Raw genomic sequence first — 27,025 nt, 5'->3', positions numbered from 1 at the left:
AAAACTGATATCAAAATTATCCCTTTCGCGGGCAAGTTACATACTTGGTCGCTTGAAAGCTTCTCCCAAAGGGAGCGCAGCCGTGCACCACCAATTTTGTGCACCAACAAGCCCTGAATCGAACGCCTTGGATCTCTCCGGACATCCACCAATCAGCCGTGAACCACTCGGCTTTGTCCACCTCCGGCCTGGCATAAAACCTGCCGTGCACCACCAGACCGCGGATCGAATATGACTTCCGGGCATCGTTAAATTACGTAATTTTACGTTCACCGTATCTAAGGTTAGGTTTCAGATAGCCAAGTTCTGTTCCAAAATTTATCGTCTTTCGACGAGTGGCCGAGGGCTGGTTCGACCTACGGCTTAGATACGGACGGCTTGAAGTGTTGAATGCTACGTTCCGGAAGGCAGGAATCATGATAGTCCATTACATCCAGGGCAGTGGTGGTCTTCGGCAGGCGACCCCTCCCAAAACGTCACCACCGCCGCCCCGTTTCACGTTCGGACGTTTCGCAAATTATGCTGTTTCCGCATATACCTAAATGACGGAATTGTTAAAAATATTCAATTATTTTGACAATAAGTGACGGAGTTTAATAAAATTAAATTTGGATACATTCCTTTCACATTTGCGTCTTTAAATCTAAATAATATTTATCGGTAGAATGATCATTGTAAATAATTTCTTGATAATTTGATTCCATTTCGTTATTCATTTCTTTTCAATTCAGTGGCGTAATTCAATAAAATTTTAAACGAAAATATCGAAGTTCTGCTAAGACTTCGTAGTTGCACGTTCGCAACAACGTTTGCCTTTTTTAATGATTCGAATGCGCACTAACTGCATGGATGCTCTGAATTTAGATGGCCTGTGCCAATTCAGTCTCCCGTCGTTTGGCCACGATTGTTCCACAATCCTACAAAGTCGTCATCGGGATCTCGTTGATCAACTCGAAAGCAATCATTACACATCAATTACAACAACCATCAAGTGTTTCTTGATGAAGACGCCCGAAAAAATCACACGGCGTTATCAATTATTCCAGATGATTTCAAACTTTATTGTTATTACCCTTTACCATGAGAAGAAAACGACATTATGTTTTATACGTTATATTTTTCGTACTTTCGTAGACAATCAATCTACGGAAAAAATCATGCACACTCTCGATTTTTACTATTATTAACTATGGACTATGGAATGATGTGTGACATTGAATTGACTGAAACCCAGCAGCAGTAAATTATTAGTTTGGATCCAAGAAATTATTGTTACGTAGTTAGGTTTTGCACAGATATATAATGTGTTTTCTGTGACCACTTCCAATAATAATTAAATGTTGCATCTCGTGAATTATATTAACAGAATATGCATTATTACGCTCGTGGGACAAATGAGCGTATGAAACTATCCGGGAATTCGCACTAAGCAACCTATTTGCAGTATTACATTCTTCGAAACTCCGATCAATAAATATAATTAGTACCTCTAAGTATTAATTAGCTCTGATCATTCCTTACTTTGAAACTACATAGCTTCCTATGTAGGGAACTATGACTCCTAAGGAGGGAACTACAACTCCTATGTAGGGAACTATAGCCTCCTAAGGAGGGAACTATAGCCTCCTAAGGAAGGAACTATAGCCTCCTAAGGAAGGAACTATAGCCTCCTAAGGAAGGAACTATAGCCTCCTAAGGAAGGAACTATAGCCTCCTAAGGAAGGAACTACAGCCTCCTAAGGAGGGAACTATAGCCTCCTAAGGAGAGCAGTAAACCTCTTCACAGTAAACTGCATACGCCAGCTTCTCACTTCTTCCCGAAGCAGCTGACGGCATTGAAGGCGCACTGCTTCCAATAGGAGCGCTTGCGCGTCAGGTCACTGATGTCCTGCGAGTTTCTGAGCCGCTCGACCATCTGCTTGGCGTACAGGTAGTTCAGCAGCACTGCCTCCAGCGAGTCGTCTTCTGACAGCTGCTCTTACAAACAACAATATATTACTTCATCCATATAGTTATTTGGTCTGCTACAGAACAGCCGGACCGGAACTTATAAATCGTGATTATTCTTACAGTAGATTCACCATCTCCCATACATTATGCCTTATTTCCCGCTGGCACAAATCTGTACAAAAATTTTAGAATTGTCTCGATTCAAGCATATTGTTGTCACATACAATCTATCGCCCCTCAGACGAACTTGCAGTCAGCAATCGATCAATCTATCCCAACCAGAAGATTTTTGAGCTTTCGAGCAATTTGTTATTAATTTCGAGCATTGTACGTTCGAGCGACGTATTATTAAACATGAAAGATTCATGTTGTGAATGATATTGATTTTGTGTATTGTGAGATAAAACTTAGAGCAGCGTTACAAACTTATATTGAAAGCGTGATATGTATTTAATAGACCGCAATTTATTGCCCATGTAGTCAATTCTGTGCTTCTTCTTCTTAAAGATAATTTCCAGAAGTATGGACAAACTTATCAGATCCTCGACCATTTTGTACCTGAAAATTGTGAAAAAATTAACCATCGAAGGAAAAATCAAAATATTAGTTAATTTTACAGGTGTGAGGGAAAAATGATTATGTTTGAGAATGGGGTTTCCTCACGAGTTAGCATGCAGAGGTTAGTGTCAATGGAGTTAGTATCAATTAAAAAAAAGACACTTATATAATTATTGAATATGTTTTCGGAACTTCAGTTGTTCGTGACGCATTTACCTTTGATCGGGGGCCACTATTAAATCATTCTACCTCTTATACGATCGTGAGTGAGTTTTAATAAAGAATTGAAGAATTACAATACTCGATCAGATCGTCAAATATATTGATTACTTAAATATTGCGTTATTAATTTGGACTTGAAAGGAATTTCAGCAAATGTAAAATTTTGTTGGTCCATTGAAGACTTGAGGCGACCCAATAGAAGTATTGATCATTCCCTGAGTATCATCGTAATCCTCATTTATTCCAGCCTGCTCGGTATGAGCGTCGCAAGTAAAAGTAGAGCCCAATTAGCTAGACTAACGACGCCCGTCTGCCTGATGACCAAGAAATGCGACGCCATCCAAAATATATATAATATATTTTGCATCAAATACCCTTAGCAGCGCACGTCGCAATGACGCTCAATCAATCTCTGAATAATGTTTTGAAATTTTTTTCTCAATCCATCTAGACGAGATCAGATACATACACTGGATCCTTCATAGTCTCGTATTGACGACCGGGCACAATGCAACGATGTATGTAGATTAGATGCAACTAAATTCAATGAATTTGGCGAACATTGCCAAGGCAGTCTGCAACAACGATACATTATGCAACATAAGAATGAATGGTAGGGAATACAATAATATTCCAATTTGTTTTAAACATGGTGAAATTCGTTGGGAAAATGACAGATATTTTGTTAATGAATTATTACTGGATTCAGGTAATGTCATTATAAGTATAAAATCACATAGAAGCATGTTTTATTCGTATGTATCATTCTAATGACTAAAAATTAAAAAGCTCTACAATGGTTGATTTATCGCGTAACCTTGAAATTCAACAACGCAATTATAGACTGCCGGTAAATACATGAGCCGTCTTCCGTCCGTTATTTGCTTCGATCGAGAAAAATGAACCCAGATCAAAATATTCGCAATACCGTCTGGAGGCAGATTAAGGCTTCTTCAAAAATGACGTCTAAAGAATGGGAATTCTAGATTTCTTCTAACGTAGGGTCATATTTTACTGCTCTGCATATGAGCCCCGGACTCGTGGCGCTGATCTCGATGGATTTCAGTTTTGATGAAATGTTTCTTGGCGCATGGAGCTTATTCATTAAATTACGCGCGGACCCAATCTATTGGTCCGATATTCGCAGAGGTTGGCATTGCCAGTCCTACTCTTTAATAGGGTCAAATTAACTTGTCGAAGCAATCATTTGCTAATAATAATTGGAATTATTTTTTTTCAAAAACACCCACACATTTTGCTATGATGAGAATTCCATGTATTTTGTTATTTGCTTAGATCTGACAATGATTAGGTTGTTTACTGCATAATAATTTTGGTCATCTTCAATATGCAGCCGCTTGCTGCGAATTGTGCCAATTAGTCACGTACGTTTTGTGGTGGGTGTGAATTTTCTAAGGAAGGTGAATCATTTCGATCATCCCAGATGAGGTGGCTCACGTACACTCAGTTTAGAAAAAATGTTTTAACAAGTTTATTGACGGAGAAATTTTCAGCCTCCAGCAGAACACTGTGACCTGTGGCTTAAGGCACTAGCACAATCTACAATATAATAAGGTGGAAGATCCAATAACGGAATTATATTCTTACCAGTACTGAAAATTTTTAATTTAAACAGAAGTGACAAACTATGATTATTGTATTTTTTTTTCTTTGGGGAAAAATCATCTTAATCAATATGTATTTACAAAAAACTAGTATGCCGCTACATCGTTATAGTTGAATCTGGCGTCAACATTTTTGCTCTGTATGGCATGAGTGCACAAACCTTAATTAAAAGCGGGACGAAGCCATCGCAATCAGTATACAAAAAAATTAGATCAGTACTCACTGCAGTGAGTGACAGAGAGCGCATTTTATCGTCCGTCCGTAAAGTGAAGTCACGGACGGACAGTCATGCACGGACGGACGGACGGACATGACGAGCACAATAGCGCATTTTTTTCCATAAATGAGAAAACGCGCTAAAAATCATTACACGTCGCCTAAATAGCAGGTGTTTGGTGACAACCCATTTATCAAGAATTTACATGTAAAAATTCAATGTTCTATTTGGCATTCTGCAAGTGTCCTTATTAATTTTAGTAGCCTAAATGGACAAAATCATGAGCATAACAAACATTTAATGAGTTGACAACTAAGTGCGTTGTACAAAACAAGCTTGACACACTCGTATCTCCCTGGTGTTTTGAAGCGATATAGTCTGCCATTGCCGCGTTCCATATTTCTTCGTCAAGCGACAGGGCCTGCAGCAACAGCTCAAAAATGATTACTGGAACGACAAACCCGCGCTCGGATCTCCCCTGAATTGAAGGGGTCGTCTCTATCTTGCTGTTGTGCGCACGAAACTTTAGTGGATTCCATGCAAAATGATTGAGTTTAAGCTCACATTCATTTTAACTTCACTCTATCGGGAGAGCTCATGGGGGAGACAGATTCAGAGTCGGGAATACGTGCATAATTCAAGTCTAGACACTATTATAGTCCCAAACTATGGAAACTAAAGACTTTGAAGTGAAGCCATCGAATCAAGGAATATTAGCTGGCTCATAAACGTTTGCTAACTAACTTGAAAGTTCATAAAAAAAGTGATCTAAGACTTGTTGTCGGGAGAATCCGCCTATGAATTTTATTTGCTTCTAGACATCAGGGTTTGTACTGACGACAGATATACTGGAAATAAATTATTTGTTTCAATGTGTTTAATATCTCGCCAGTCTCGATTGCCTAAAGCTTTGAAGGCGTTTGTTTATAATTTCTAGGGCGTTTTATTTATTTCTTTACTCAAGTCATGACCTCAAACAGCGCCATTCCCAATCCCCCTTTTATTTTTCAAGGGTGAATTATGTGCGAACAAAAGTAATTGCTTGACGTTTCACGAGAGAAATTAAATTTCATGTTGTTTATTTCACATTAATAGGTTAATTAGCAGAATGAAATATTTAAATTTTAAAAAATTGGTTTCGGAAATGAATGCCTCTGCTGTGCATATGATTTGTCTTGCATTTAGGTGTATAAGATTACGCAGCTATGAAATATGTTTTCGGCATTTATATTAAAAATTGACATTTGTGTTCGAATTGTATATTTTATTGGTTGCAGATTCCAATTTTTGTTCCAGTTTGGATTGAATAAATCTACTTAAGCTCATTCAAAACGCATTAAGGTAATTCAACACGTTGATCAAGTAATAGGAAACGTATTCAATTTTTTCGCTCCTTGCAAGTCTTCGTTCTACCGGTAGCTGATAACGGGTCACTTCAGAAATGAATGCATAGTTGTTCATGAAATTGTTGAGTTGAAATTATGTCAGCATACAATAAAAATCATGAAAATATTACATTCAAGACGCGTAGGGGAATTTTATCAGAGGGAGAGAAGAAAATGCCTAAAATTTGGAAAAATAACAAGCATCCGTAAGTTGACTCCGGCGAATCAGGCACAAACTCGAAAACTTGCAGCACGAGATATATCAATATCCTGCCAAATTAAAACTTACATATATATATAACTACAACTATAACTATATAAAGTTTGTAAACTTAAATCACAAGTTTATCAATGATTTAAAAGCAAAGATAATGTCAAATAAATTCACTTATATCTTCTTTGAGAGCGTTCCGGAGACGAGCTCCATCATCAGTTAAAAAAATTCATAGAATGCATGTACAACCAGGATGGGAAATATTAAGCCTCCCTGCTGTGAGCCTTCACACTGAACAGTTCGACGTGACTGTGTCTGGGAGTTGATTTCAAGACATTCTGTTTCATCTCAGGTGGCTGTGATTTAAAGAATTTAGAATCGCTGCAGATTTTTAAACGGAAACCTTGTCTTAGTAACGCGTTAAGTTCTCATCCTCTTGAAATTGTAAATTGATAGTTTTTATGTTCCGTTGTCGTTTCATCATTACTATAATCGGTTTTTAGGGTTCGGTTTTCGTGTATATTTAGATTTTATGTTCTGATTGTACTTGCATTCTATAAATTTTTGAACTTATGATAGAGCTGATACGCGAAACGCTTCCAATATGGCGAATTTGCTTGGCGTTTTATACGCTTTAAAATTTTTTGTGAAATTAATATCGTTGACAGATAGGAAGATTAGTGACACCATGAGATTAGTCACAAACGTTGAACGTCCAAGCAACTATTATTGGCCGTAGGTGTGGCAAAAAATAAATGTTTTGAAATTACAATGTCAGTGCGACTGGTACTGTCAATACAACGAAAACTTTTTTCTGTTCATAAAACCAACGTCGGACGTTGATTAAGAAAGGAGAAGTACTTTTTTTAATGACCGCGAAATGGTATATTTACGAAAATAAATATATTTTGTTTAATTGAGTTTGTCGAATTTAATGATCTTTATTAATCAAATTAGAGATTTACTATCTGGATTGAATTTTGTTACTACTGAAATGTTAATCTAAACTATTTTCACTGCGTGTGGCGCGATCTAGCAAAGGTGAAGATTCAAATACAATTTAATTCCACCAATATTTCATGTCGCGAAGCAGCTGCATTTTAAGTTTATTGTCAGCAGAGAAAAAACAGGTGAATCAATACAATAAATCCATAAGTGTTATACGCCGTATTATACACCAACATTTAATAATGTTAGTCAACAAACGTAAATAATAATCTTAGAATTAAATAGATTCAACTGTTTTAGTTTTAAATTGTTGGTTAATAGAAAATCCACATTGCATATATCATCTGCGGTTTTACCGCTTTTACTCTCATTATATTGCATACTCACGTGTTTCCCTTCAGGCTGCACGGAAAAAAATGAAGCATTAATAAATAAACTCAGTGCAGGTTTTCGAGCATCTCCCACATAGAAAATAAGTATTGAATAGAAAACATTATGTAAAAATCTACGATCACATCAGGATCGGGCGATATTACAACTTTCATTTAAATATAGAATCTTACTCTAAAAAATGTTAGCAGATCAAAGAAAACGTTAGAGTGAATTTTAATCTTCACACGAATTCCTCATCTGTAACGTCATCCTATAGGTGCGTAGCTTGTGTTTTCGTTTTAGTAATCATCAAAATTCAATCTTCAGCACCGCCTCTTGATCACTTTTGTGAAGCAATCCCAGACCCAAAATTCCGTTACTCTAGCCTTCTTTTTCTAGTGCGCATTCGCTGCGAGAAGTACGACCTGTGAAGCGTTGTTGGAGCTTGCCGGAGTGACAAGCGAGGAGATGAAACTTGGGTGCAAACTTGCGAGATGAATGTTCTGTCTGCCGGCGCAACGTCCGCCAAGCACAATACCTTCGTTTCGGTGGGTTACATGAACCATGTAATGATTCCAACATTTTCAGCGAGAATTTAACGTAATTTTTCTTTGCAAATGTAACTTTGAAGCCGCTAATTAATCAGACAATTGTCGAGTTAAAAGTCTTTAACATAACTGAGTGCACGGAAATGTGTGAGTAATGAAAATACTTTCATATACTTGAATTATGAAATTTATTCAATCGTTATTGAAGAACTTGAGTTCAAACTTCGTATCGAGAATGTTTGGTTAGCTTGTATATCATTCCTGCACATGGTATTCAACATCTCTAACGCGCCACAATTGTCAGTGGCATAATACCTGCTCTCGTATTGTCTGTTTGTTGAAATGTTCAGCAGGTTGCAGGCATTGACTTCATCGCGCTAAGCTCCGCCATGCAGTTACTTAGCTCGGATTGTGCATCAGCGGCTCAGGAGGGGTCCTGTTGTTCGGGTAGTTACCGCAGCGTCGAGGACTCGAGGTGAAGGACGACCCAAATTGCATTTTCTGCCGCATTTTATTTCTATTATTTTTATTATGAAATAAATAGACACAAACAACGAAGCGAGGAACGTGAGGCTTCAAAAAAAACCTTTCAACGTTATTTTCACCGAGTAAAATTAAAAGTTGTTGTTGCTGGAAATAAATTAATTTCGTTAGCCGTCCTTCGCACGCCATCAATTTAATTTTAAGTCCATCATTAAGATTTTTTCCTGTGAATAATTTTGTCTTGAAAATGCTTTCCGTTCAGTCATATAAGTCATAAAAGCCCTGATGCATCCTAGCTTATTATAAAATGTGATTCATACAAAATTTTTCATTCTTATGTATGAAACATCGGGAAAGCGGTCATATATTTATTTAAAATTGTTCCAAATTTATAGAATAGAAATTTGATTGTCACTCGTATGTGATAATGAATTTCAAAATACTGATAATTTAGATATTTGGAATAGCGCTTTGATATTCGTATCATGATCGCTTTCACTTTAATGGTATCACTGATACGGCTGTTATAAAATTTCATTCTACCCTCAAATCACAAAGACTCCTTTATAAGTCTGTTCCGGGCACTAGAAAAGTATCAAAACAAGTTTTTTATTATAATAAAAGAATAATGGCGAGACCACTGATTATGACAACATAATCCTACGTAGAAGAGAGAATATGGTGAGCTTAGTAATAGAGGAACATGCGTATTATTGCAGCTGTTGGTCTGACGCGACAATAATCTATCCCAGCGTGTGAGTCCTTATATAAATACTCTGTTGACTGCAATTCGAGGGCTGAATCTGAGTTCGGCCTTTTTTACTTGACTTTTTTAAGCTATTCCACATCACACAGAAAATATGGAATGAAATGTGGGATTAGGATCAGAGTTTTTTTAGATGTTATTAATTTTTTTTTCTCATCGAATATTACTGATTCTATCGAGTTAAGGGCTGGAGCTTGATGCAAAAAAAAAAAAAACATTTTTTAGTGCTTCCAGAATATTTTGAGAATGCAATAAAATCTTCTCTAAATCATCATAAATTTTATTTTCTAAAGTTTAATAACTAAAAGAATTGAGTACGGAACGAATTTTGTCCAAAGCCGCCATTTATCGCAAAATGAATCAATTTTATTCCAATTGTTTGTTCACAAGCTCAATGTAATGGATTTTTTAAGACTCTTATTATCCGTCAATATGATAACTACATTTGACGAAATGCCTGTAAATATTTTCTGTATTCGCAGTGAGTAATGCTCATGTAAAGCAGGATTAAAAATTGATTATTCATCATATCAACAACCCAACCGTTCACTGCTCCGAAATTTTAATTGACGTGCAAATTTGATTAAAATCCTTTCATATATGAAGATTCGAACAATAACATTTTATCAATTCCCTAGCTGGTACATCTCCTATGCTCAATATCTATGCAGATTTTGGTCATTTCAATTAATACGAGCACCAGCAGCAAATAAGCCCTTTGGCTTGGACGCCCAGCAGCCATTTTACTACGAACTAAACTGCTGCATTCCAGAGGTGAAGGAATTGTTTATCACAATTTCTCTCAAACATTTCGAAAGAAAATAAAATGTATTAGTTTTTTCATTAGGTTAGCTTGGTGGCGTAACCTTGCATTACAGGAACAATGATTTTTCGGTTAGTAAACAAATGTGTTGTGAAGATTGAAAAGTGTATATAGTACAGCGCATAGTTGTAAACTGCTATAGCATAGCAGTTCTAGTATAGCATACTGTATAGTTGTGCAGTAGTGTCGTCAAACTGCCACTTTATTCGTTGTTTTTACTTCATATAAATATAAAAAAATTCTAGAATACCACCGAGACAAAAAGCTGCGAAAGAAAAATTAAACGAAAAAAAAATACTGAAGGCTCAGTTTCTTGAAGCGATATTCTTATTAAACAATTTTAAATTTATCACACTTGAAATTTAGCACTAATCTATGTTTTACACGGAGTTTGATTAAGTTGTTCAAATTAGTTTCGGTGCGTCCGTTGCCAAACTCCTAATTTAAATATTTAATTTTTTATAATATTTAATTTTAATTTATTTAATTTAATTAAATTTAATTAATATTTAATATCTAATTTAAATATTAAATAATTCTTAATTAATTAATTGTCGATTGTGCATTATAGATGTTTCATATTTTTTATTATAATTCATTGTTGCTACTTATGTATATTCTATAGCGACAAGAAATACGTAAAGCTTTTTCTTGTTATAAATTGCGTATATTTTCTTATTGAAATATATAAACTTATCGTTAATGGTTCCATACGCAATGCGTATTATAGGCACTCACGTCCAGATGCTGGCTGATGCTGTCGAAGGCAGGGTTGGAGATCTCCCTCTGTATCATAGGATGACTATGAACGCTCTGCATCATCACCATCATCACCACCATCACCAACCATGTCGCCACAGCCATCCTGCTGTTGTACGTCATTGTTTCACGGTGAATAATAACCACGATGTATATCTGGAAGGAGAAGCCAATAAAACAAAATTATCCACGGAAAATATTGTGCAAATGTAAAGAAAGTAATACTTTTCAAGAAAATAATAAAGGTTAGACCATTATTTAAGTATTATTGCTTATTGTTGCCAACTATGAGGTTAATAATTTTTAAAATTAGAATCATTATAATCCGTGCGATTATGCGAGTTAAAAAAGTTTCATGGTTGTATAATAAACATTGAACTTTTTTAAAAAAATCTTCCCTAGAAATCTTAACTGTTTATTGTACGCGATTAGATTTGCTTGTCAAATAACTAACAGGCAAATATTCGGATATTGTACCTACACGAGTAAGTCTGCCTGTTGCAGAACTTACTAGCAAATATTCGGATATTGTACACGATTAGACCAGCATGTTGCAGAACTTACTAGGAAATATTCGGATATTGTACACGATTAGGTCTGCATGTTGCAGAACTTACTAGCTGGGATCACACCTTGGAGTGAACCTCGCCTCGCTTGGCGCTCATTTCATTCCTTTGTTAATTAATAATAATATTTACTGTTGAACGCTCACATTTCATATATCAGGGAAACACAAGTCTGCTTTTCGGAGTTTTTCTATCCTGAGCATGTTCAAAATTATTTAAACAATCACAGTTAAGGAATAATTTGGAATTTTGGATCAAATTTACAAGTAGTCCGCGTTTCATTTTCCGTGAATATCTGCATTATAAACAATTATCTGTATTATAAACAAAGTGAGCCGTGATAATTATTGTGGGTATTGTAAGAAGACTTACAAATAGGCTCTTTCAGCGTTAAATGAAGGAATCCAACAAACAATATTTTATAAGCATAAAAAACGTTTCGGAGCTGGACTCCGAAACGTTTTCATTCTTAAGAAATGGTTAATATTCTGGCTGTTTTTTTGCTTTTAAATCCAACAAACAATATTTTATTAAGCCATAGGGCAAGCCTTAGATCATTCAAATAATATTCATCTATTATATATTTCAGAATGAAAAGTTATTGGTACTAAATAAGGCAATAAGAATTTAATTCAAAAGTGAGCGTTCCCGCAATTCCTGTCATATAGCAGGAAAAATTCAAGTTCCTGAGTTGATGAAGCTTGTATTCAGAATAACATTTTTCTAATTAACTCTGAAAAAGTTCACACATGAAAAATTTTCATTGGATTTATAGACTGTTAAGTGTTTATTTTACATCACAATTTCAAATTTCAGATTTACGAAAAACTTTAAATTTAGCAACATATCTCACTGTTGAAATTTCAGATCGATGTCGATATTTCAGATCTCCATGATTTATGACTGTGCATCGCAACATGAATGACATGAGAGGAAGTATTATCCCTATGAGAACGTGTGGAAGAGAGTGCAAATATATTCTCATTTAATACAAATAATCTAATGACCTTGACGTTCTCGTGTCAGGATGGTATCGTTAGACCGTCAATTATATTAGTTTATCTACATGAAACATTTTATCTCCGTTATGAAATAACGTGTGAAACACGTTGTTGTTAAGCAATGCATGAAAAACGTCAGAGCAGCTGATGAAAACAAAAATGAGCTTGAAAATTTCAGAAAAGTAGCTGTTCCGTCGTCCCATCGTAAATTAAATGCGATATTATAATACAATTGTTGGAGGCTTCCATACTACTTGAAAAGTAGACAAAAAATAACAATAATGTTTCCGTGGAAGGGTGTTAAATTTGACTGAACTCAGTTCAGAAATTTACTTCCGGAAACCTGTTGCTTCAGTAAATTGCCTTCGCGAATTCGTAACTTCTAAAAATTCATGTCGAGGTTGCGCCAGCTCTGCCAGTTGCAAGACGTAACCTATTTAAATGGAGCAGGCAAGCGAGTTCTCCTTTACTTGTGCCAGGCCAAAATTCTCGCATCGCTTGCATTGAATTTCAAGTAGAATTTTTAAATATTACGAACATTTCTTCAGTTCTATTTAAAATATTAAATATGTATGATATAATATGAACAAAGGATATGCATTTAATGCCTAAATTTCTAGACTCAAATCCAGATTTTAATTTGTCAGGAATTTAATCGAGAACTTAGAGTGTTAATCCAATAAAAGATGGCGAACAGTAAACACTTTATGCTGCTATCTGCATTTTTCGTATTTCTATGGCATATATATATTCAGCATTAAATATCATGAATAATTTTGTGACAATTTTACCGGTATTATATTATCATATTATTTTATCCTATTACTTTGTCATATTATTTTATCCTATTTTTTATCGTACCTAAAGCTCAGCTACCACGCGTAAGGGATGCAAAAATCTGTCCACGCTCGTCATCCACGCGGCAGCTATCACGAAGCAAGCAATGTATTCTGATCACAGGAAATTAAATGTAAACAGATCTGAAGAAAGTGATCCTGGGTAGGGGATTTATTCAGTCATTTCCTCGCTGCTACAGTATTAATCTCAGAACCAGATCCGCGCTGCCGCTTCTCTAAAAGAAACGTTGGTTTTTATACGGCTGCATTAAACTGATCGCTTTACTCAACGAAAATGTCAAATGAATGGCGTGGTTTCTTCCGACGTGAATTGTAGAGAAATGTCGTGAGTTTCTGAATTTAAGCTCTCGAGATAATACAGTTAATACAGGTGGATATTTTTTAAGACTTGATGTCAAAAAATTCAATACATTGTCTTATAAATTCAAATTTGTTCAAATATAACTCAGCTTAGAATCTTTGCTTTTCAATACCAGCGTGCGCACTGCACAAAAAACTATGTATTCATATAGATATAGTATTGTTATTGAGGGGAGGCTACGAATAAAAATAAGTATGGCAATAGCGCTTATGGAATTCAGAAAAAATTAATTTGATTTTCATTCGGAGCAAAATTTTGACTATTTATACGAGTCCTACCTCGAAGCGACCATAAAATATATTTACGAGGCGCTGGTTTCCAAGCTTCAGCGACCGCTTTCATTACGTGCGCCATAAGTGACTGCAATGATTTCCACGCCACCGTAAGAAGTTTACAGGCGCTTTTATCGCATGCTGGAAATATATAAGAGCTTTCCAGGATCTCCAGGCTATCGTCACCGAGAGTGCCGGAGTGATGAGGCAATTGAGCGGCCGAGCTCCGTGACTTGATAAGAAAACTTTGCCGTTATGCCGTCCCTTTTATCTGCATTGCGCCTGCATCTGCTTGTGGACGAGTTAAATAGAAAATACTTCCGAGCCAAAGCTGACAATAGAGTCAACTAAAACTCGGCCAAAATTACGTTCAGAAGCTCTGAGGATAGGAAAATTAAATTTCGATTTAAATGTAGCGAAAGAAATTTTTCATGGTAACAGATCTGCACTTACAACGAGACAGATAATGAAAATAATATAGTTCTTTTACAAAATTTTGGTCGTAACTCGTAATACTGTTAATGGAAAATAACTGATAGAACCTAGAGAGAATTTAGAGTTTGAACTAGTGCTTAGCTTAAAAACGGTGCACTGTGATAAAATTGCTGGTGAGAAATTCTTTAAATAGGCATCTGTCAGTAAATTGTGGACACACTCAAACAAGTTATGGGGCAATCTTATTATTCTGTTTCCTGCTCAAGCAACATGTTTAAATTTCATTGCCTAATCAGCTAAAACTTTATTGCCTAATCAGTTAAAACTTCATTGCCTAAGCCCTAATCAGTCTAAATTTCATTGACTATATATAATCAGTTGAACTTCATTGCCTAATCAGTTAAAACTTCATTGCCTACTCAGTTTGAACTTCATTGCCTAATCAGTTTAAACTTATTGCTTAATCCGTGCACATCACTAACACTTCAAGATCTGCTCCCTCTTATCATCATCACAAGCAAAGACCTGTTGCAATGGACATTGGGCTGCTCGGACGACACGACTCCTCAGATTTCTATGGAAATTAGATTGGAGTCTCAGGACTAGAAACATATTCGAATTGAAGTTGCAAGGACATCTTACTGGAAACTGCGCGTGCGAAACGGCTGCTGAAACTTATCTAGATTTTGTCGTAAACTTGTCTACGAAACTTGGCTAGATTTTGATTATTTTCCAGGATGGTATTTTTGCATTCTCAAGGTTTTTATTTTTGATATTAGTATGATTTCGTGGCGAATTCCAACGCGTTAAATTTTATATGAAAAAATTACAACTGGAACTATGGAAAAAATGCACAAAATATGAATAACTCATAAACTTTTTACCTAGGGTACCTTCATTGGAACCATATTAGATTTTCGGTTCGTTTTCATTCGCCATTAGCGGGTTATAGAGGAATTGATTCTATTAGTTTGGTAAAAGTGACAGCGCCGCGCAGCTTTTACGGTTTCCCCTGACCCAAGCTCATTCACCGCATGGATTGTCTGATAATAGAGTCTCTTTACATAGCTTCACATTTAAGAATAACTTTATATAGCTTTATATTTAGGATTAACTTTATATTTTTGTTAATGGAAGAATTAGTAGTAATATGATAGTCCAAATTGAGTTAATTATCTGCTGGAAAATCCGAATTGTGCCTGAGAAGTACCACCCAGAAAACGTTTTAGAAAAATTATTATGCGACTTGATCAAGTAATCTACAACAACAAAGACAAGTCTTCCATAAAGTTTGACTCAATTAAGTCTGTCTCCGACTGGTTATTAAATTATGGTTGAGGAGACCAATAATACCACAAAAGACCAACACTTTACACTCTTCAAGCACTTTACTTGAATAATATTAACAAAGACACTGGCAATGATAAATTAATGAATGAATGATTGTAGTGTGTGCTTATTAATTATCAGAGCCTGGCAACACCTTTGTTGAATGATTGCAATGTGTCCAAAGTAATGGCGTCCGATGGCATTACACTCAAACAACTAATACAATTTCAGCAGTGGAATGCGAACTATGGAGCAGAATAGCTTAATTTGCCTCAAATGCGGCTAGCAGCAGCAGGCCATGCTGAGGCGTTGCACGGAAATTGCCTTACGCCTCGCGATCACCAAAGACGTTGGCGCAGCTCTAAGACTTGATGACAGTGATCAGTGTGGGCCATCTCCCTAGTAACAATTCTACAATGGGCCCATGTCGGGCCCATGCGACAATGTGGAAAAGAGGTGGCATTATGGTTCCAACATATGGGGTCCGCATTGCTGCTATCTTACTCGGAGGCTGCGTGACATTGTTATGTGGCTGCAACATTGTACAAATAAAGTAGAACCATTAAAGAAATCAGTGGTGTTGTGCCATATGACGTTCATGTGGCAAACCAAGATGATACTGATACTCCACGTGTTTGTCTCAATGTTGATGTACTAAACAACAATTAGTGAACCCAGACTCAGAAAACGTATTGGACAACTAATATTTTAGTTCATAAAACTTATTTTAGTTCATAACTTGAAAATAGTTAATGATCTCATATCAAAATACGACTATTTGTGTAATGATCGGCAAATCATTCAATAGAATGACATGAATATTAATTTAAAGATTTCATTTCAATTTGAATTGCCTGAAATTTTAAGTCATGAGATACGTAGCAAATTGTCTATTGTCCACTTGCACTCGAATTTATAGTTTGGAAATTGCATCATGCACTCGAGTTGTAATTAAAAAGAATTCTTTTGAAGGCAGTGTGGAGTTTGAACGTGTATCCGTTCCGTACATGGGCTCTCGTCGGACATCGTTCGTTTGAACGGTTAGCGAACGAGTATGTCCGATAACAAATATCTTAGTTCATAGAATTTATTTTAGTTCATAAATCGAAAATTGTTAATGATCTCATATCAAATTACGACTATTTGTGTACAAATCTGCAAATATTTCAATAGAATGACATGAATATTAATTTAGGGAATTTCTTTCATTTGAATTGCCTTACAATTTTAAATCACGAGATACGTCGCGACTTGTCTATAGTCCACTTGCACTCGATTTTATAGTTTAAAATTGTTTCATGGACTTGATTTGTGATTAAAAAGAATTCTTTTGAAGACAGTATAAAGTTTGTATGTACAACCGTCACGCGGGCACTCATGCAAACGATGTTCGTTTGAACGAAGTTTGAACAAGTTGTGCCGATGCGGCCATGACTAGCTTCCAGTGCTAGTCGATTCGTTAGTCCGCTCAGTCGTGTAGTTATGATTACGAGTATACTCTTTGAAGGTTGTCCACATAGGATGATAGCTGCTCGTGTTTCATGTAATGTTTCTGTGTATTTAATTATTATGTACTGTGTCACTAGGTGAGTGATTAAAGGAGTGTTTACGTTTTTCAAGGCAGTATAAAGTTTGAAGGTTCAAGCCGTTCAACCGTCACGCAGGCACTCCAGTAGACGATCGACATTCGTTTGAACGATGAATGAACTATAGTGGTGCTGATCCATGGCTACCTTCTAGTATTGTCGACAGTTGTATAGTTACGACTATACTCGTGCAAGGTTGTCCATCTAAATGTTGTGTTTCCTGTAATATTTCTGTGTAATTGAATTACCATTACTCATTGTACTGTGTCTCTAGGAGAGTGATTGGAGTAGAGCTCAAGTTTTATTGCGGCGATGTGATCTGTGATAGAAATGTGCTCGAGAAGCGGTCAGTAAGTAAAACCAAATTTGCAAACATTGCCATTCGAAACAGGGCACGCCTGCTCTGAAAATTTCAGAGCTCTGAAGATATTCCAACAATGATTTAGGAATGCATTGCGATTGCAGTAGTACTGCAGTTCACGTTCAGTTCAGTTATGAGCCGGTGAGGTTCGCTGGCAGTCCGTTGCACTGTGATTTAGTGTTTCGGTTCATATTTAAAAGTTTAGGAGTTTAGCGCTTATAAATGATATAGCCTAATTGACTGACCAGGACGACTTTACTGTTAGAATGACATCGTTACATTGTTAGAAAAAACATTGTTTTTCTGATAAACTTACTAGGTAGTGAATTTCGTCAAGTGCTACTGCGGGTGCTAGACTGCTAGTCAGCCTACTAGCCCCTAAGCTAGGGTTAGGCTGCCGACCCTAAGCTAGGGACAGCAGCCGCAATGACCAATGTCGTTCGATGATGGACCAGCACTACTACTACTACTAGGTATATTCATTATTTAACAATTATTTTTTTCAATTTTTTCATCATTTCTCCATCATTTTGTTATCCTATTCACATCGTTTTCTCAAAATTTCCCCACCTTTCTCCATTTATTTTCCCATCGTCTTCTCATTATTTTCCCCATCACTTTCTCATTATTTTCCCATCCTTTTTCCATCATTTTCTTATATTTTTCCATCGTTTTCTCATCATTTTTTCCATTCATTTTCCCATCATTTTCCCGTCATTTTCATAATTTTTTATCCTTTTCCCATTGTTTTCCCATCCTTTTCTCATCATTTTTCTATCATTTACCAGTAGCTTACCCATCATTAATCTATCATTTACCCATCATTACCTATCGTTTGCCCATTATATAATGAATGGATTAATTCATTACGTATATAATGGGTAAATGAACCCATCTTATCAATGAACCCATTTCCATCATTGTCATCATTTATTCCATTCATATTATCAATCATCAATCATTCCATTCATTAAAAATATTGATTTTTCAGACTGTTATCATAAGTCATTATTAAGTCATTATCATATAGTAATTTTAAGTAAACATTATTTCGCAGCAGACTAGTTCAAGAGTCTAAGAAGTTCAAGAGGATTTCCAACAACGCATGGGAGCTAGAAAGAACATCGCCTTGTTGTATGTCTGATAGATATAGATTTTGTCCTACTATCTACTCAGATATACTTCATTGCGTTGATTCTGTTCTTCGTCAATCGTTTTACGTCATCAATCATCATTGAATGTGGGGGTATTGAAATGGACGACGGTTTGCCTACAAGTGCACCTTCGTTAAAAGTTCTTGCAGCCATATTCCTGCCTCAAGATTTGCCAGTCTTCAAATACGAAAAATGAGCCAGCCATTGGCCAGGACAGAGAATAAGACCGTTTCAAAGAAACCTTCATGTGGAGAACATATAAACGCCAAATCTCTAAGCTTATCAGTCATTTACCTCATCAGCACTACTACCGTCACTATTGCTACCAATGCTGGTATGTACTAAGAATGGTGGATATAACTACATGTTTTATGTACGTCATTATAGAGTCTCACCGATTTGATCGGTTATTCATGCTGTTATCCGCAGTTGGAATTCTGTATGAAAGACGTCGTGTACCTTTATATATATATATATATTATATATATATATGCCTATTTAAATACATGATTAAATTAATTTACTAAACAGTATTCCCAGGTTATCATGAAACTTTTCCGGCATAATCTTTGCCATTCAAATGGTGGTAATCTTGATTAAAATAGTTTTAACTGCGGTTGAGTTAGTTGTTGGTAAAGTAGTACATGTATCTGCATTATAAATTGTAGAGTATATAAATGACTTCAAAATGTGCAGTGTTTGCTCATATGTGCTGTTCATGTGAGGTTAGGATGGGATCGAGACGTACGGCAAAACCTAGAAAGAATCGCATTGTGTAAAACATGTAGTGTGTACATGGTTTGCCCATGTGATTGACGTGTGGGCCCTTGCAAGAAACCTACTGGACCCAGCATGCAGCTGCCATATGACAGCAACCTTAGAGGGAGATGGACCTGATGTATGGTGGAAATATAGGCCCATGAATTGAACCATGTTGGGCCAATTCAACACTGATCATGTAGCCACAATATGACAGGCACATGGTTTTACCATGTATGAGGTATATTGGCCCTATGTAGAAATCATGTGATTTCTACGTGGCCTAGCTGGGCAGAATTTTCACAAAAACCATGGGGCTGCCATATGGCATTTTCACATGTGGCCAATATTGTCATGCCACTTGGGACCAACATGGGCCCTTCTGAAAATTGTTACTAGGGCTGTGACGTCATGCAAGACTGACATTGTGGGGGGCAGGGCAGTGCAGTGCATGTAGTGGGGCACAGAAGGGTGCAGTGGGACGAAGTGAGGAGAAGAGAGGTACAGTGGTGTGCGGTGCTGTGCAGTGGGGCGCAGTGGGGTGCAGTAAGTTGCAGAAAGATGTAGGATGCAGTGACTGCAGAGAAGTGCAGAGAGATGCAGTGGGCGCATATCGGAGCTTCAAGTCAGGTTCATTAAGGGAAATGCCTTCGCATGCTTGTCCGTTTCAGGACCATTCCGCCTACAGTTATACGGAATTAACCGCTGCCGAAAAATCAGCCTTCAAACTTTCTAATGCTAGAGAAAAAACACGTCGTGTATGATAATTGTTATTTAAATGAAATAATCTGTGCGTGAATACATGTCATTGATACTCCGGTATCAATGGTAGAGATTACCAAAGATCTCATTGATCTTTATGGTAGAGATTACCAAAGAGATTAGCATTAATCCGGTGATGACATGGGTGATCTCCAAGCATTTTTAGACCCACTAGCATAAATATCAATTTTGGAGCTGGATTAAATTTATAAGTTGGTAACAGAAGACCTAAATTTTCCAACTTTCATTGAGAAAACAATGCATTGCAGAATATACAATCGTCAATACCGTCATGGGAAAATACGTTCCTTGCAGCTGCATCACAGCGGACATGTTGATGAAGGAACAATCTCTATCTTCGTCTCTAGCGAAGATACATTGTACGTGCATGATGGCGACGAAAAGACTATTACCGGCCCGCAATGACTCGTGAATTGATTTACGCTCCTGACATGACGTGATCTTCACAATATGGCATTAAATTTCGTCTTGTAAGGTTCTTCTCTGATTTTATCCCACTGTAGCACTAGTTTTCTTGATGGAATCATAAAAAAAGGAGTTTATTCCTTTTATCATCAGTATAAATTCAAATGATCCACAATGTATATTTTCGTGGCATCAATTATAAGGCAGTGCAGGAGTTACAGCTCGTAAAACACCCGAGCATAACGACGCGCTAAACAAGGCGGCAGTATAAGGTCGAGGTTAATTTAAACTTTATATAGAACTCAGGGTTGACGTTCCCGTTGAATGCTGTTTTTCTTGTGCTAGGTCTCATTAATTTGTCATCTGTTGCTCTTAATTAATTCCCATTGCTTATTTATCCGTTTTAAAACTAGTAAATTCAGGGATGGGATCATCGATGTGGGGATTATTAAGAAGAAATAATGAACCGTGAACTGATATGCTTTCTTGCATTTGAACAGATCGAAGTTAGCACGCATATATACTTATTTATCCTCAAAATTTAACGGTGAAATTTATGTATTTTGACTGTCGCGCACACATGACTTTAGGTCCCGTCATGGGAAGAGATGGCAATGTGGTAATTCTGTTGTATGTTCGGCGTTTTATTGAACATTATTTGTGATGAGGTCTACTCATGTGTGTTTTCAATGCTTAGACATTAGCTTAATTCAATTTCATTAAATCAAATCTCTCGCATAATTTTTTACAGCTTGATAAGCATTACCTATTGTATTGACAGCAATGGCTCCAGTACAAAGTCTGTCTTCAATTGTGTTGCGGACTGAAATTTAATTTATTTACATTTGAACATTGGTTTACATGCAGATTTTAATCAATTAGGCTTTTACGAGAATTTTATGATATTGTGAAAAAGTTTATGGTATCGTATTGAGAAAAATTTACATTGAAATCATGCCAGGATTCATTTTCAATCATTGACATTAACTTCGATACAACAGGTGGTTTCGTTGGCTCGTACAGCTTAATTGCTTCGCGTAACAAGTTCTAATGGGAACCTGCAAAAAAATCTGCGTAAAGCTCCCAGAAAATCTCATTCGTGTAAAGATTGACCGTAAATGATCGAGACAATAACAACACCTGACTTCTTAGAACAGCATCAGATTTATTTGAAGAAAAAAATTCTGGAATTTTGATGCTTCTGAGCTTCTAAATAAGTGCTGTGACTCAAACTATTAGACCATTTTTTTGTGCAAACCTCCAACTCTTCACACAAATATGATTTCGCTGCAAATCAAAATAATTTATTGCTAGACCATGCCATTCAATAAATGTATGAGAAACATACGGACTAATATTTGCATTAAGAATAAAAAAAACTATATTCTTTATAGTGTTTATGAATTGTAACTTTTCGGTGCTTTTACTGCCTGAAATGATTGAAAAGATGACAGTAAAAAATTGAACTTAATAAAAAACAGCATAAGAGCGTAACCCACTTTCTCTGAATTTAAAATCAGTCGTGTACAGACGTTGATAATAATAGGTGCGGAATGACTAAATCGCTCTTGTGTTCAACACTTTCTATTAATATTAACAATGCACTTCTAACGTTATAATATAAAAAAATTAAATATGTCTTGTGATGGACCAGTCGTTGCATAAATATAATGAGTAATAGTCCATGGGCCCAGAAAATAAGCGAAATTAAGTAACGAACTCGAGAGATATAATCACATATATAATCTCTCAACAATATATGTACCATATTATGGTTACGAATAATGAGATGCTGCTGCAATTCATAAAATTTATTGAACAACTTAATATGTCCTCGGGATTCGATCTACGAGTTTTGTTTATACTTTCTCTGAAGATGTCTGAACCGCAGTCCTGAGGAACCATTGCCAGCAGTTCGGTAAATCCATTAATTATTTAAAGATAGTACATTTAATTGTCAAACATTCCCCAAAGTTGATTTAAACACAAATTGCTTGCAATTTTAATTAAAAAATTTAATAATGCAATTATCATGCCGGAAGAATCCTCTACAGTGCATGAGTTATATTAAATACCATATCCCAATATTTCGCATATCCAGCCAACCGCGCTGTCATCGAGAAATTACAGACCCTTGCAAAAGTAATCTCAATTTGGTGCGGCTGCAGCGATAACAGGAGTTCATTAGATAAGCTACGGCTGGAGTTCATTAGATAAGCTACGTTGGACCTTCATGCTTGGGGATTTTTCGGCATAAATTTTAAGCAGTGGCCATATGTGTGGCCATAAGAGTGAAGAGGCCATTATAAGTTTTTTAGAGCCAACGACCGCGCTCAAGTTTTCATTGTCCCAGTAATTACCGGCGCTTGAGTTTATAGTCTTGACGGAAGGAATACTTAGGACCTCAGATTGGAGGTAATGTCTAATGTGTCGTAATGTCTTAAGTGTCGAAATTTCCAATGTGTCGAAATGCCTCATGAGTCATTATGGCTCATGTGTCATAATGGTTCTTGTGACGTAATGGCTTATGTGTCATAATGGCTCATGTTACGTAATGGCCTATGCGTCATAATGGCTCGTGCCTCATCATTCCCGTTATAAATTTTGCCTCCGAATTCTCCAATGATTCTCGTCTTTAACTTATAATGCCAGAATATTTCGAATAATCTTTCATTGAATTCAGTCTAATGCTGGTAAAAAACGTTATTTAAATTGTTTAATAAATCACATATCACGAATCACGCGATTTTATTCCTTGACATTTAAATAACATCTATTACATCATTTAATTGTTGCTATATGGATTTGGGCAGCATTCCATTATAGCTACCGGTTCACCACGTACAATGGAAGAGATCGAACTATTCTTGTTGTCCGTTCATGCATTATTAAAAAAGTACAACAAATTTGGTATTTCGGACAATTATCATCTATGTTTCAAGAATCATTGACATTTCACATAAATCATTGGTGTTTTAATTATAAATAAGGTGAGCATAGAAACAATCACCGCATGACAAATTAAAATCGTAAAGAATTTTTCTAAGCAAGTTTCTCCGCTTGATCTGTCAACATGAGATAATCAAATATTGAGTTGAAATCCCGCAGACTTTCGATCGTGAGATCAACATTGGTAGCAGTTGATCAATTTTGGTCAATATTTTAAATGAGTTATTCAGAACGGTACTTTTGCCACACCGAATTAAGTAATTCCTAACTTATAATTGCACTGTATCACCAAGCGAAGTATAAAAATCAAAGCAATCTTAATTTAAATACGATATTAAAAGGAACGAATTACTATTACGTAGATGAGTGAGATAATCAATGAATATTTGAATCTGTATGGCAATACACGACTCAATATAATACAGGGTGTTTCAGAATTAAGTAACCCTTTTAATTTGTTAATAAATGAAAAACTAAGAACGTTATGAAGTTGAAACTTATTTTATTTAAAAGAAGAACATTTTCATGGTAATATTGTATCATAGTTACGTCATTATCCTGTATAGCTTGCTAAATTTGTGTTTAATTATCAAGCCTTAAATTTTCATCATGATTCGCTACAGCAAAGAAGAAAGAACAAAAATTATCGCTACAGTCAATAACGATGTCAATAACAGAAGTTCAACGTGATTACAGGATCCACTTCAAAACAAGGATCCTTCAAAAAACACATTTAAATATCTTTATCGAAAATTTGCGGATATCAAAAATTTGCACTCTCGTCAGAAACACTAATGAAGGTTGTGAAAGCAACGAAGAGAAGAGCCATATTTTGTCAAAACAATTGTGGTGGGCATTTAAAAGATATTATATTTAAAAACTAGTATACAATATTACCATAAAAATTTTCTTCTTTTAAATAAAACAAGTTTCAACTTCATTACGTTCTTAGTTTTTTATTTATTAACAAATTAAAAGGGTTACTTAATTCTGAAACACCCTGTATGAGTACATCCAATCGTACCGCATTAATCGACATTCAATAAACGCAAGGTCACCATTTTCCTGCTGCTGTTAATTCTAAAATGTACAGTTATGAGAGAAGTCTGTAATCAACTGTGAGAAAATTAGTTTAAAATAATGTTACTTATTACGATGAAAGAAACTTGAAATTTTAGAGCTGATTGCTTGTGGTTAACGCACGAGCCTTCAATTTTTGGCTGAGTCCCGAGTGACATGCGTGGTATCCAGTTATCGTGATTGAAGTTCGGAAATCTAAACAAGCGTAACCAGAATTTTGTGCCGCGCTCTGCGATATGAGACTATCAGTTTCTCACTTAAATTATCTACGTAACGTCAAGTAATGATGTCAACAAGCATGCCATTGGAATAATTTGCATAGAGATTATTCTTCAAGTTTCAATAAAAATTGCTGCAAAGAAAAAAATTCGTGATTTTTTCGGACAAAACTATTCTATCACAAAGCGGTGAAATTCAACTATTTACAATATGCCGGTGAGGCTGAAAAAATCTAATGAATGTATCGTTTCTATCTTAATTTAGTTAACTTCTCGCAAAAAAAATATATTGATGCGTGTGATTATATTGGTGACCTAATTTCATATTGGAGACCGTGATTTATGGAAATCATGCTAACAAATTTTACACTCAATTAGGAACATGCTGCGTGATGTATAGTCAGATGGGGTAAGACAGGACCGAAATCACTAACAGGCATGTAGCATCTATACCACGAATAACTAAAAAATCCTAAACTTATCATAAGGTGTGGTTATGCATTGGGCTTCAAAGCTACAACTCAGACTTCTTGCATACAACACAGTTTTCTGTACAGATTAAAAAAAGTGAGCTGGTCCCATCTTACCCCATTGGGGTAAGATGGGACCAGGCATGGGGTAAGAAAGGACCAACAGGTAATTCTTATGTTACAAGGTTTTTAGTAAAATATAAATCTGATATTCAATATTATCCATCTAGAAACACATTATTTGATTGAACAACCACTTGTTACTGTTTTGTGTTGCAGGAAGTCAACTCTAATATCAGTCACATTGGAGTTTTTGCCACGAGAAAACTTTGTTAAGCAGAGAAATAGTAGGTTGGCCTTGACTCATTGTAGAGCACTGCCAAATGCTACATGTATATTCCATTAGTGTCCTTGTCTGAAAATTTATCAAATTGGTAATAAAACCAATAGATAATAACTTAAAAGTCGGACGTCATGCGTTTTCTTGCTAACTGCATTTGTGGTGCACTTCTTCAAACATAGCCCATGCCCTCTCACAAAATTGTGATAATTATTTCACACAATGATTTTTCCCCAACCACTCTTGCACATTGTTCTGCAGCTTACTAATGGGAAGAGACATCCCTATTTTTTTCATCCCCATGATGCAATTCACAATACGTAGTATACTAAATTTATCTAATTAAAAAAGCTAACAAGTTAGAATGGTTATTTTAAGCAGAAGATGAATATTTTGACGAAAATACTCCATGTATACTTATGCACAATGATATATTCATTTAAAAGCTATTTTTGATAAACTATGGGGTAAAAGAGGACCGTTTGTGGCAATTGTGGGGTAAGACAGGACCATTTGTGGGGTAAGATAGGACCACTTGTGGGGTAAAACAGGATCATTTAGTGGTCATGTCTTACCCCATGTCCGGTCCTTTTTTACCCCATTTTAGAATAGTTGTCAGGCAGTGATGACAGCACGTAGGAATGCCTAGTATGTCTCAAAAGTTGCTTGTTACTTGAGGTTACCTGCCTACATCCACAAACCTGGCCAAAAAATTTTTTGTAACCAGACACAGCTTATTTCCCAAATAGGGTTAACTATTTTGTGACTCTTCTCTACATAGGTTTTCTTTGAAAATTAACCAAAAATTAAGTATTTGCAGAAGAGGGTTGAAACAAACACTGAAATGACAGGCAATGATTGTTCTAACATATTCTTTTGTTGAATTAAATTCAGTACAATTAGAATGCATGCAATGGGCCGGTCCTTTCTTACCCCATGAAGGCTGCGACCCTGTCTTACCCCATTTGACTATACAACTATTTGAACTTTAACTTAGAAGCACCTAGTTTTTCCGGAAAAAAATAAATGAAACTTGCCTGAGCAAAGATTAATTATACACAAAACTATAGAATGGCTTCGAAAAAATAGTTATTTCCATAAAATTAAAAATGGATACAACGAATATCGTAAAGTTAGATCTCAACTGACGAAGTTAGGAGCTGCAAGGTCCAAGTGATCCACAGGTGTGTGGTGTGACGGTGCACTGCGGAGGAGCCTCTTAGGTGTA

At 36.0% G+C, this 27,025-nt stretch overlaps 1 protein-coding gene across 1 annotated transcript; it reads right to left on the bottom strand.

Moving 5' to 3' along the window:
* Window positions 1-1,100: 1,100 nt before the first annotated feature.
* On the bottom strand, window positions 1,101-27,025 carry LOC108673597 (prohormone-1). Its single transcript, XM_018161447.2, has 4 exons — window positions 26,947-27,025; window positions 10,851-11,027; window positions 7,508-7,522; window positions 1,101-1,972 (listed from the first exon to the last, which is right to left on the bottom strand). Exons 2-4 carry the CDS (start codon window positions 10,992-10,994, stop codon window positions 1,808-1,810), a joined length of 324 nt encoding a protein of 107 aa, XP_018016936.1. The 5' UTR covers window positions 10,995-11,027; window positions 26,947-27,025; the 3' UTR covers window positions 1,101-1,807.

Source organism: Hyalella azteca, unplaced genomic scaffold (genome assembly GCF_000764305.2).
Source record: "Hyalella azteca isolate HAZT.00-mixed unplaced genomic scaffold, Hazt_2.0.2 contig5782, whole genome shotgun sequence".
Classification (NCBI taxonomy): Eukaryota; Metazoa; Arthropoda; class Malacostraca; order Amphipoda; family Hyalellidae; genus Hyalella; species Hyalella azteca.
Note: the sequence above shows the minus strand (reverse complement) of the source record. Positions and strands in the feature narration are given on the sequence as shown.